Source organism: Amblyraja radiata, chromosome 48, assembly GCF_010909765.2.
Source record: "Amblyraja radiata isolate CabotCenter1 chromosome 48, sAmbRad1.1.pri, whole genome shotgun sequence".
NCBI lineage: Eukaryota > Metazoa > Chordata > Chondrichthyes > Rajiformes > Rajidae > Amblyraja > Amblyraja radiata.
The window spans coordinates 6609926-6622262 of record NC_046003.1 but is presented as its reverse complement, the minus strand read 5'-3'; the positions used below and the strand labels follow the sequence as shown (position 1 = coordinate 6622262).

General features: G+C 44.1%; 1 protein-coding gene across 1 annotated transcript; it reads left to right on the top strand.

Annotated features, from left to right (window-relative positions):
• The first annotated feature begins 1061 nt into the window (after nucleotides 1-1061).
• On the top strand, nucleotides 1062-1642 carry LOC116968945 (CD276 antigen homolog). Its single transcript, XM_033015937.1, has 2 exons — nucleotides 1062-1225; nucleotides 1304-1642. Exons 1-2 carry the CDS (start codon nucleotides 1219-1221, stop codon nucleotides 1570-1572), a joined length of 276 nt encoding a protein of 91 aa, XP_032871828.1. The 5' UTR covers nucleotides 1062-1218; the 3' UTR covers nucleotides 1573-1642.
• Nucleotides 1643-12337: the final 10695 nt, after the last annotated feature.

Below are 12337 nucleotides of genomic sequence, written 5' to 3'. Positions count from 1 at the left end.
CTGAACCTGAACCTGAACCCGAACCCGAACCTGAACCCGAACCTGAACCCGAACCCGAACCTGAACCTGTACCCGAACCCGAACCCGAACCTGAACCCGAACCCGAACCCGAACCTGAACCTGAACCTGAACCTGAACCCGAACCCGAACCCGAACCTGAACCCGAGCCTGAACCTGAACCTGAACCCGAACCTGAACCCGAACCTGAACCTGAACCTGAACCCGAACCCGAACCCGAACCGGAACCCGAGCCTGAACCTGAACCTGAACCCGAACCTGAACCTGAACCTGAACCTGAACCTGAACCCGAACCCGAACCTGAACCCGAACCTGAACCCGAACCCGAACCTGAACCTGTACCCGAACCCGAACCCGAACTTGAACCCGAACCCGAACCCGAACCTGAACCTGAACCTGAACCTGAACCCGAACCCGAACCCGAACCCGAACCCGAGCCTGAACCTGAACCTGAACCCGAACCTGAACCTGAACCTGAACCCGAACCCGAACCAAAACCTGAACCTGAACCACCTCCTGCAGACTGACAGAGACATTCTCCTCCCACACCGCTCTCGGGAGTCTCCGGGAGGTTTAATTCCATCCCGGGACATTCCCGGACAGGCCGGGTGTGGGGGCCAACCTCATGTTGAAATGTAGAGTGGAATATCCAAACTTCACTGCAATTTACTGCCGTACAGCACATTGTATTTTATAAAGATCTGATGAGTTTAGTTCGGCATTCATGAAAGATGTTACATTTGAAACTTGATCAGTTGAACAAAACACCACAAATGTTTATAAGAATACGGTTGAGAATCTGTGTATGGCACAGTAACTGTAATACTGAAAGGAGTTATCTTCTGTCTCTCTGATACAGATTTACATTATGGGAGATACACACTTTACCGCTCCAGCACCGATCACAGTGAACTTCACCTGGTTTGTTCTGGGAGTTATGGTCGTATCTATTCCCGTGCTGAGTGGTTCTGGTCACCTCATCGCCATCAACAGCAGAAAGTATTAGCATCTGCAGCACGTTCTCAGCCCATCATCATCAATGTCAATGGGACCAACGTTGTGAATCGACTGGTGACCTCAGGGAAACTCTTCGATGGCAAGGATTTCAGTGTGAGGATTGTCCCCGTTGTGTTTCAAGATGCCGGAGTTTACGCCTGTTTTCTGGAACGAAATCGATTTCCCACCATTGATCTAATCACAATGAAAGGTAGGAGTCAGAATGTTGCTACTGAGTTTACTGATGAACTTATTGTTTAAAATGTAAACAACCTGCTTGTTTCCACAGTCACAGCTGAACCGTCTGATGCAGTGACTGAGGGAGACAACGTTACCCTGACCTGCTCTGTGTCTCACGACATTGGGTCAATGAGACTGGTTTGGATCAATGGCGATGGCAAACGTGTTGGAGAAAAGACAGTGACTGAGGAAGAGACATCACTGAGTCTGGTTATTCAGAAAGCTGAGAGAGGCAGAGGGAACTGGAGATGTGTTTTGTTTCATCAAGACCTGCCCCGGCTTTTTGTCCCGAACTATCAGAAGGACAGTAGTAAGTGATAAGGGTTTGTTCTTCATACTTAGAGTCATGATTGAGTTTTGATGTCGCTTATTGATCCTGAAATTTGAGTGGAATAGTTGTCTAACTCTGTTATGATCAATGAATTCTCAAATTTCAAATAACCCTTCCCGAACACCACTCCCCCCCTTCATTGTGCACGCATTTATCCCACCACCCAGTGATCCTATTCTCTTCCCCTGCTCTTTCAACTCATTTCCCACCCCTTCCAATTGCAGAGTTTTCCTTTTATGTTCTTGCACCACTTCCACCCATATCCCTCCCTCTGTTACTGATCTGACTGTAGATCAGTCAGTATTAGTTGACCTGATCTATGTCATGTTTTACTGCATGCCGCTGTGTACTCAAACAGTCATCTGGTTGAACCAGGATTTACATAAAGGACTTCAAGATTGTGTAAAAGGATCTATAGAAACGAAACAGAAATTAGAATTGGAAATGAATATTATTATTACTGATGAAATGTGGGAAATACATGTATTTTGGGTTATACGTTAACAAACAGCCCAGCCTGGAGGGAGTTTGAATGGAAAACTAGAATGAGAGCATTGCAGACTCCTCTTATGTTAGCAAGATACAGCAACATCTCAGATTTATGCTGGAGACGTTGCGGGAAGATTGGCGATCATACGCATATTTTGGGGGATTCTCCCAAATTGTATCAATATTGGAGTCATTCAGGCGGAGATCAAGCTAATCTTGGGGGTGGACCTACCTCTGGAGCCGGCATGCTTCATACTAGGAGAGACTTCAGAAAATATAGATACCAAAACATAGAAACATAGACAATATGTGCAGGAGTAGAGGCCATTCGGCCCTTCGAGCCTGCACCGCATTCAATATGATCAAGGCTGATTATCCAACTCAGTATCCTGTACCTGCCTTCTCTCCATACACCCCTGATCCTTTCAGCCACAAGGGCCACATCTAACTCCCTCTTAAACATAGCCAATGAACTGTGGCCTCAACTACCTTCTGTGGCAGAGAATTCCACAGATTCACCACTCTCTGTGTGTGAAAATATGATTTTCTCATCTCGGTCCTAAAAGATTTCCCCCTTATCCTTAAACTGTGACCCCCTAGTTCTGGACTTCCCCAACATCGGGAATAATCTTCCTGCATCTATCCTGTCCAGCCCCTTATGAATTGTGTACGTTTCTATAAGATTCCCCTTCAAACTTCTAAATTCTAGCGTGTCAGACATGCTTGCTTGGGGGTGTTGCTGTTAATTGCAAAGAAGATGATTACAGAGTCATGGAGAAATGTAAAGCCACCAAATGTTCAACAGTGGAGGGAAAGATTGAAAAGTGTATATATATTGGAAAGTATAACAGCTAAACTCCAGTTAAGGACGGATGCTTTCAACATTATGTGGACACCGACTGGTATTACTACAACTGCCAAGACTGATTAAAGACACAATGTCTCCATAACCCCAGTGGAGGGGAGGAGTTCGATTGGTATTGTATATGTGTATTTGGAACCATATGTACAGAGTGCGTATCCCTACACAGTGGCCATCAATGACAAAATAAGTTATTCTAGTGGCATGCAGGTGTTTGGTTTAACATAACGGGTGATTATATATTTAGTAGGATTAAACATAATGAGCTTGCGTGGGTGCCTGTGAATGTGATGCTTCTGTGACAGAACTCTAGGATGATTTGATGTGATGCTGACAGCTGCTGTGTGATTTGTATATCTTGTTTGTATGTGGACTTTGTCTTGTTAATACATGTTGAGTGTTGGCTCGAGGGGCTGAATGTCCAACTCCTGCACCTATTGTCTATTGTCTTTTGTCAAAGATCCTTTCTTTGAATCTGACAACATAAAACATGAACTCACTTCTTTCCCATTCTGAATATTTCTAACATTTACAGTTCTTGTGCTCCTGGTTATTGAGGATTGAAACTGGAGGGCAATATCCACTGTTGTCAGCAGTGCTCATTCAACCATTGCTCCAGGCTTAGACTGTGATATACATTTGTGCATTGCACAATGGGAAGTATCACAGCTGAATCAGCAACTTTATCAGCCAACCATCAGCTCCCATCTCCTGCCTGAGAAATGTCAGCTGATTGTAACCAAGAAATAGAAACGTGTGTGAATGTTTACCGTCTCTAACTGATGGCTACTGAGGCAAGTTGTGGATCTCTGATCTTTGTACGCGGTTTGTACTCGCTGGAATTTAGAAGATTGAGGGGGGATCTTATAGAAACTTACAAAATTATTAAGGGGTTGGACAGACTAGATGCAGGAAGATTGTTCCCGATGTTGGGGAAGTCCAGAACAAGGGGTCACAGTTTAAGGATAAGGGGCAAATATTTTAGGACCGAGATGAGGAAAACATTTTTCACACAGAGAGTGGTGAATCTCTGGAATCCTCTGCCACATAAGGTAGTTGAGGCCACAGTTCATTGGCTATATTCAAGAGGGAGTTAGATGTGGCCCTTGTGGCTAAAGGGATCAGGGGGTATGGTGAGAAGGCAGGTACAGGATACTGAGTTAGATGATCAGCCATGATCACATTGAATGGCGAATAGTGCAGGCTCGAAGGGCTAAATGGCCTCTACTCCTGCACCTATTTTCTATGTTTCTAAGTTTTTAAGTAAGGTCAATTAATCTGGGAAAAAAAGACACAATATGCTGGAGTAACTCAACGGGTCAGGCGGATTCGCTGCAGAACATGGATAGGTGAGGTTTTGGGTTGGGACCCTACTTCAGACTAAAGGGCTGTGACCCGAAATGTCACCTGCCAAACCTGCTGAGTTTCTCCAACACCTTGTGTCTTTTATTGGTGAACGAGCATCTGCAGTACCTTGCGTCTCAGTTAATCTGGATCACAAGTTAAACACAAGACTCTGATCTAAATTAGTCAGTGTGGTTAATGCCTGGTCTTTGGGGGAGCTTTTGAATGATGCGCATTTATTCTACAAATGTCAACTCTGTGTTTATTACTTTGACAGAGATTGAACATTCTATATTGACCTGGTATATTGGTGGAATTATCGGGAGTCCGGCTCTTCTCCTCGTCATTATACTGGCAGTGGTGTGGTGTCAAAGAAGGCGCAAACCTACAGGTAAAGTACATGAAGACATCCTTAATGCAGCACAGATTCCCCCAAATTAGCAATATCAATGTTATCTTTGTTACAAGGAGAAAAGAACAATATATTTTGGATACGAATAGTATCTGTTTGTGCTTATGTTGTTGAGAAATTGATTTCAGACTTGTTGTTGTCAATTGAAGCATTATTTATGCAATGTGCATTGTCCTGTCTACCTGTGTTGCCATGAGGAGCCTGCTGTATGATGCTGTTCAGGTGGTGATCTGCAATGATCTGACCATGTGGTGATTGTGTCACCACTCCCTGTGTAAACCATTATCAAATAAACATGCCAGAAGTTGAAGTATAGCTAGTGTAGTCATGTAGAAAATATGGTCTCCAATTTGCCCTCAATATGTTCCTATTTACTGAGGGATAAATATGGGCCAGGAAACCAGGAGACCAAGGTATGTATCTCCACTGCACTTTGGTGGTTCAAACTTCAAGTGAAAACTTTGCCTTGTGTACCATCCTGGTCATAATTTAGGGAACACTGTGTTTCCATGGACTCTGATTTTATACACATGGTCTTATTCCACAATTAAATATATCTGACATACATCTGAAGTCATGTTCCTGGTCATTCTGGTGGATCTCCTTATTAATCGGGCACAGTTTAAACACTGGATTGTTGCTTCTTTAAAATCAAACCAAATTAAAGTCTTAATCAGAAAATAATACTTATTTTCCAGAAATCAATGTGACCCCAGTACCTGATATGAGCCGTGTTACTGAATATATGTCTGAGTAGGAAGACAAAGCAAGAAGGTAAATAGATGACTCTGTCAATGAATCTCTAGTTCTACATGTGTTGTATTTGATGAAGCAACCTATTTCACATTTCACAGTTTTGTAACAAGAATGTGAGGAAGGGAACCTCAAACACACAAACTAATTGATCAATTCAACAGTCTCTCTTGTGTCAATTCACCCCTCAGCCCCAATCTTCCTCATCCAACTACAGGCAGTATTCTGCATTGGTCAATTGACTAACTTTCACTGGACTATCATGTTCAACCCATGAATGTTGAGACATCACCATGAACAACATATTCACACTCCTAATGTATTGTTGATCCTGATTAACAGCTTGGTTAGTGGCTCTCTAAAGAATGGACAACACTTGCCCTTCCAAAAATCACCATCCCTTTCACAAAATATCATCTAGCATGAAATGCCTCCAATTCACTTTGCCACTAGTTCAGGTTTTTTTCTAAAGTGAAAATAACAACAACATTTCAGAATGGTTTGAGCATCATTAATAGATGGTGGATAGGTGATGTTTCAGATCGAGACCCTTCTTTTGAGTCTGAAGAAGTCCGCCATGACCTGAAACATCACCTATACTTGTCCTCCAGAAATGCTGCCTGACCTGCAGAAGTACTCCAGCACTTTGTGTCCCTTTGTGTATTAACCAGCATCTGCAGTTCTTTGTTTCCACCTCAGACAGAACCAGAATCAGGTTTTAATCGCCAAGTATGTTTTACAACATACGATGAATTTCATTGGCCAGGTCAGTCATACAATTAAAAAGGAACAGACACAAAAACACATTTTAACATGAGCATCCACCACAGTGACTCCTACACATTCCTCACTGTGATGGAAGGCGAAATAAAGTTCAAGTCCTTCACTAGTGTTCTTCCTCGGTCGTGGGCCCCGAGCCCCCGTTAACGGCACGATCTTGACTCTCCTAGCCAGTGGCGTTCTGGCCCTCCATGTCGAGGCGTTCAGCTCCTGCATCGGGGGGGATGTCAGCTCCCCCACACCAGGCGTTCAAACCTCTCGTCGGGTCTGGATGAACCTTCTGCGGCTTTGGAGCTCCCAAATAGCCTCTCCCAAGACTGCGAGCCATTGATGGTAAGTCCACAGGCCGCGGTGGGAGCGATCCCGGGCAAGGGATCCGCTCCAGTGTTAAGTCTGCGCCCCACAGTCTAAGCCGGCTTTTCAATTCCATCGATGGTAGGCCGCAGAGCCTAACCCAGGAGAATGTGATCTGAAAAATGATCACCACTCTGGGAAGGTAAGAACCTGAAAAAAAGTTTCCCCCCTCTCCCCACACAAAACAAACTGAAGTACATTAAAACAAACTTTAGACAAACGCTAAAATAACCAAAAGGTGAAATATCGAACAGACTGCCAGCAGGGCTGGCCATCTGGAGTACCTCTGCAGTGGTAGTCAAATGGTGGACAGTATTGTTTTTGCCAGAATTGAGACCACATTTCTGATTAATCTGATGAACGACAGAGTAATCTTTCTTGAACAATCTGAAGGAATCTTTCAATAAATCAGACATTGCTCGTGTTTTAATGAGAACAATATAAATTCCTTACGTTGTTCCACAGTATGGATCAATTGTGTTCCACTGTGTTCCACTGTAAAGGCATTGATTGTATTCATATATTGTCTTTCTGCTGAAGCAACAAAAGTTTTTCCCTGAACCTGGGCACACATGACAATAAACTAAACTGAACCTCAGTAGATCATATCTCCCCATATTCCTTGATCTTAGTCCACATATGACTGGTCTCCAATTTGTGTTTTTGAGGTGTTTTTCCCACTAACCAGTGGTCTTTGAAATTTATGCTTCATTTATGTGTTAGATATAGAAAATAGGTGCAGGAGTAGGCCATTCGGCCCTTCGAGCCTGCACCATTCGCCATTTGATATGATCATGGCTGATCATCCAACTCAGTATCCCATCCCTGCCTTCTCTCCATACCCCCTGATCCCTTTAGCCACAAGGGCCACATCTAACTCCATCTTAAATATAGCCAATGAACTGGCCTCAACTACCTTCTGTGGCAGAGAATTCCACAGATTCACCACTCCCTGTGTAAAAAATGATTTCCTCATCTCGGCCCTAAAAGTCTTCCCTCTTATCCTTAAACTGTGACCCCTAGTTCTGGACTTCCCCAACATCGGGAATAATGTTCCTGCATCTAGCCTGTCCAACCCCTTAAGAATTGTGTAAGTTTCTATAAGATCCCCCTTCAGTCTTCTGAACTCCAACGTGTAGAAGCCGAGTCTATCCAGTCCTTCCTTATATGAAAGTCCTGACATTCCAAGAATCAGTCTGGTGAACCTTCTCTGTACTCCCTCTATTGCAAGAATGTCTTTCCTCAGATTAGGAGAGCAAAACTGTACGCAATACTCCAGGTGTGATCTCACCAAGACCCTGTACAACTGCAGTAGAACCTCCCTGCTCTTATACTCAAATCCTTTTGCTATGAATGTGTTGTGTTGCCTTAGTCCAAATGCCTCTGATGCTGCTGCAGGCAACATTGTCATTGTATCTGTTCCTGTACCTTGCCATTGTTTTGTATCTGTCAATGAATTCAACAACTCCTAAAATGTACTGAATGATTTGGCTCCAGTCAAATCTGTGGTAGAGAATGTAACAGATTCTTTGTTCTCCTCATCTTAATCCTTACCTTTACCCCTGGACATGGTCTCCCCCAACAGGGAACATCTTCCTCCATCCAGACTGGTCTACCTGTTGGAATTGTCTATGTTTCCATGAGAGCCATTGTCATTCTTCTAAACTCCACGAGCAAAATTAACTCAAATTCTCATTGTAATTTCCACCGTCCCAGGAAGAAGTCAAAACAAGGAGGTTAGGAGATGTGACTTTTCATGGAGGCTTTTTTGAAACTGCTGAAGGTAGTCTGTGGGTCGATCAGCATCTATGGAGGGAAAGCAATGATCATCGTTTCGTATCGTGACCCTGCATTGATTAAATCATCCTTTTTCAAATACAAATAAATTCTTTGTTTCCAACTTATTTCAACAGATACAGAGGAAGGTATTCACTGTGGATCTATCTCCTTCCAGCCTAAAGCAACTGGTGGTAAAATGGCTTTATTTAAATATGTTTTAATCTTTTATCACGGTGAGGATTATTGGCACAGAGTAGTCTGAAACCTTGCTGTCTTTGGCCACCTTACAACAGCATCAGGCAATCCTGGGATAAAATCCCTCACTCTGCTCATCAACATGAAGTGGGACAGTCAGCTGAGGCTCAGTCAGGAGCCCAACCTTCTCCGAGTGTGTTCTGGTCCCCTAAACTACAGGGAGTGGGTTCTGGTCCTCTAACCTACTCTAAGTGGGTCCTGGTCCCCTAACCTACTCTGTGGGTTCTGGTCCTCTAACCTACTCAAAGTGGGTTCTGGTCCCGTAACCTACTTTGTGGGTTCTGGTCCCCTAACATACTCTGTGGGCTCTGGTCCCCTAACCTACTCTGTGTGTTCTGGTCCCCTAAACTACAGGGAGTGTGTTCTGGTCTTCTAACCTACTCTGTGGTTTCTGGTCCCCTAGCCTACTCTGAATGGGTACAATAGCCACTCCAGAGATACAACCAGTGACATCCAGGCTGCTGTAACAACACTGTTGTGCATTGGCGTTGGTGATGGGAAGTGAAACCAAGACACCATTTATGTCCATCTGAAGAACATTCTTCTGCACAACTCCTGACTGAGCTCGAAGTGATCAGCACAATCTTCCTTGAATTACAATATTTTTTTTGATATTGATTAGCAGGACAGGATGTTACAATCCCTAAGGTTCTTCACCACAACTGACACCCGATATTCTTGGGGGTGACCACTAGGTGATTTTGCTACCAACCAGACACATCTTCAGTTGTGTCCACTCAACATCACTGGGTGTTTCGGCCTTTTATCACAAAACACCCACCCTCAGTCGAGGCAGGCCCACCGCAGGGTGATCAGCCCTGGGTGTGTGTCTTATGGTTAGCCTCTAGATGGTCAGTCACGTGGCAGCCCAGACAGCATATTTTCTCTTCAGCCACAGCCAGTGACTGCTCCATTCTGCTTTTTCCTTCCATCTTCCTCTCTACCGCTGACTGTGGCCGGTTGGGTTCTGGACTCGTGTCCGTTGGTGGGACAGTACTTGGTTGAGCTTCACCTGGGGTGCTGATACCCTGTGGACTGTGGTGGTCAACCTGCCACTTGGCTTTACTCGACTGGTTTGGCCTTGGTTTGGTTTGGTTTGGCTTGTTCAATGCGTGGCCCCACACCAAGCTCTCCCACGCACTTTTCCCTGCCCTGGTGGATCTTGAGACCCTTCTCTGATGTTATCTTTTCCCAGCCACAGATGCAGCTTCGTAGCTTATGTCCTGCCAGGGCTGCTGCTCTGTCAGTTGCTGTGCTAGTTCTCTTGTTCATAGTCGATTCCTTCTGTAGCAATATAAGGGTGTCTTGTTCATGGTGACCATTGCTGCAGCTCACTGTAAATGCAGAGGTATGACAGATGGGTTTTCTGGAATTCAATGTCTTGTCGATCCACTGTCAGGAAGAGCAAAATGTAGTAAGCTTTAGACGTTTATATTCCATTTGCCGTTTCCTTTGTCAACATCATCCACCAGTGTCATTTTTAATTGTGATATTTGCATTTATTATAGGCAACAGTGATAATAGTAAGATTAAACGAGAACTTACCAGTTTGAAGTTTGATCTGTATTTTATGAGCCGTTACGATGAGGGATTACGTGAAGAACCCGCTCAGTGCGCAGGCGCGGCATACTTCCAAGCAGCGGTGTGGAATCACAGATAGACAGTTTTTTGAAGTAAACATAATAAAGATAAGGAGACATCAATTTATTAGTTTGATCCATAAAATGAGGGTGGGAGCGGAGGGCACGTAATCCCTCATCGTAACTCCTCATAAAATACAGATCAAACTTCAAACTGGTAAATTCTCGTTTAATCTTACTATTTTACTTCGGAGTCACGTGAGTGACTACGTGAAGACTTCAAAGCTCTGTGATTTCAAACCGTGTAACAGTTTTATTTCACTCACTGCCGAAGTTCTTGAGGGAGGAAGTGTTATCGTAATCAACCAATGAATCTATTTGTAGAAAAACACAATGGTATTTTTTATACAATAACAACAACGAATTGCTCCCCTGGGCTTAAATTAAATATTTGCAGTCCGTAAATCTTTACTGCAAATAAAACAGGTTTTGCCAACGGCTTATTATAAAATTTCTGAACGGTCTTTTCCCCCCACCATCCTGCTGTAGCCAGGATGTAGTCTTATAGGCATGTGCATTCTTTTAGCCGTCGATATGGATGCTGCCCTGGTGGAATGAAATTTGTACATGTTAGTGTTTATCCCAGCAGTTTTTAGCACCTGCTTGAGCCATCTCGCAATGGTTTGGCTCGTCACCCGACAATAAGGTTTTTATGACTGACCCACAAGGCTTTTCATCTCCCTCGAATATTTTGGTTGTGTCTATGTAGGATAGTAGGTGGGTCATGGCACATAACCGTGGTTCTGGTGGTAAGCCCGGAATTCCGCGACTGGATTAGGTGTTCCTGGTCTGTTCTGTTTGATCAGTCGCTGGATAACGACAGATCTGGTCTGGAGCTGTGATCATGTTGTCCAGTCGCAATAGGTGTAGTGACTGGACCCTCTGTGCAGATACAAGTGCCATCAACATGCGTGTTTTGAGCATAGATTGTTCCAGGTTAAGGGGTCTGGCTGGTGGTCATCCCCTGAGGAATGTCAGGACCACACTGACATCCCATGTATGGGTGTACCTTGGTCTAGGGGGTTAGAGTAGTAAATACCCTTCATTAGTTTGACCACCAGCGGGTGGGACCCCATGGCCTGTTGTCCTGGAGCTGGTTTTAAAATAGACAGGCATGGCACTTCTAGCCGTGTTGATGGCTCTGTAGCTGAGTCCTTCATCGTGGTGAAGATTCGCCAGGAATTCCAGTACGTTGGTAACTGTAGCGGTTGAGTAGGTGGTCCCTTTATCCAAGCAGTACTTCTCCCATTTATTGATGCTGGACAAGTGCTGTTTTTTAGTGGATGTTCGAAGGGATGCTGACATGGTGTCGACGGTTTGTTCTGATAATCCCAGTCCCAGGAGTAGTTCAGAATCTGCAACCCGGGAGCTTGATTTTCATGGCACGGGTGGCTTGTGCCCGACACTGGATGTAAATAACTCTGGGTCACTGGGGATACCATCGGAGTTTCAACAACCATGTCATGGAGTTTTGGGAACCATGGCTGTGTAGGCCAGTCGGGTACTATCAAAATACCTGAAGCAGAGTCCATTTGTATTGTGCGTAGTCCCCAACTGATGAGGCAGAAGGGAGGAAATGCATAGAAGAAGAATTTCCCCAATCCAGCGCGAACGCATCTATTGCTGCTGCCTCAGGGTCTGGTTCCCAAGCGACATACATAGGTATCTGGTGATTTACCCTTGATGCAAATAAATCGATATCTGGCGTGCCATATTGCATGATAACTTTTGCAAATTATTTGGGGTTTAACATCCATTGTCATTAAAATTTACGTGACCTGGTGTCTGCCACTGTATTTAGCTTACATCGCAGGTAAGTTACTGATAGCCAAATATGTCTTTCGACACACCATTGCCAAATTGTGTTGACCAACTTGTCGCATGATACCGATTTTATGCCGCCCATATGGTTAACGTAGGCTGCCACCGTAGTATTATCTATTTGTAACCGTACATGCAAGTGATGCTTATTTGTGCATATGCTTTTAAACCATCAAATTATGCCAAACATTTATTTATTTATTTATTTTTAAATTTATATTTTTTGCCCAGCACTGTAGTTATGATATTGCTTCAGTGGGTGA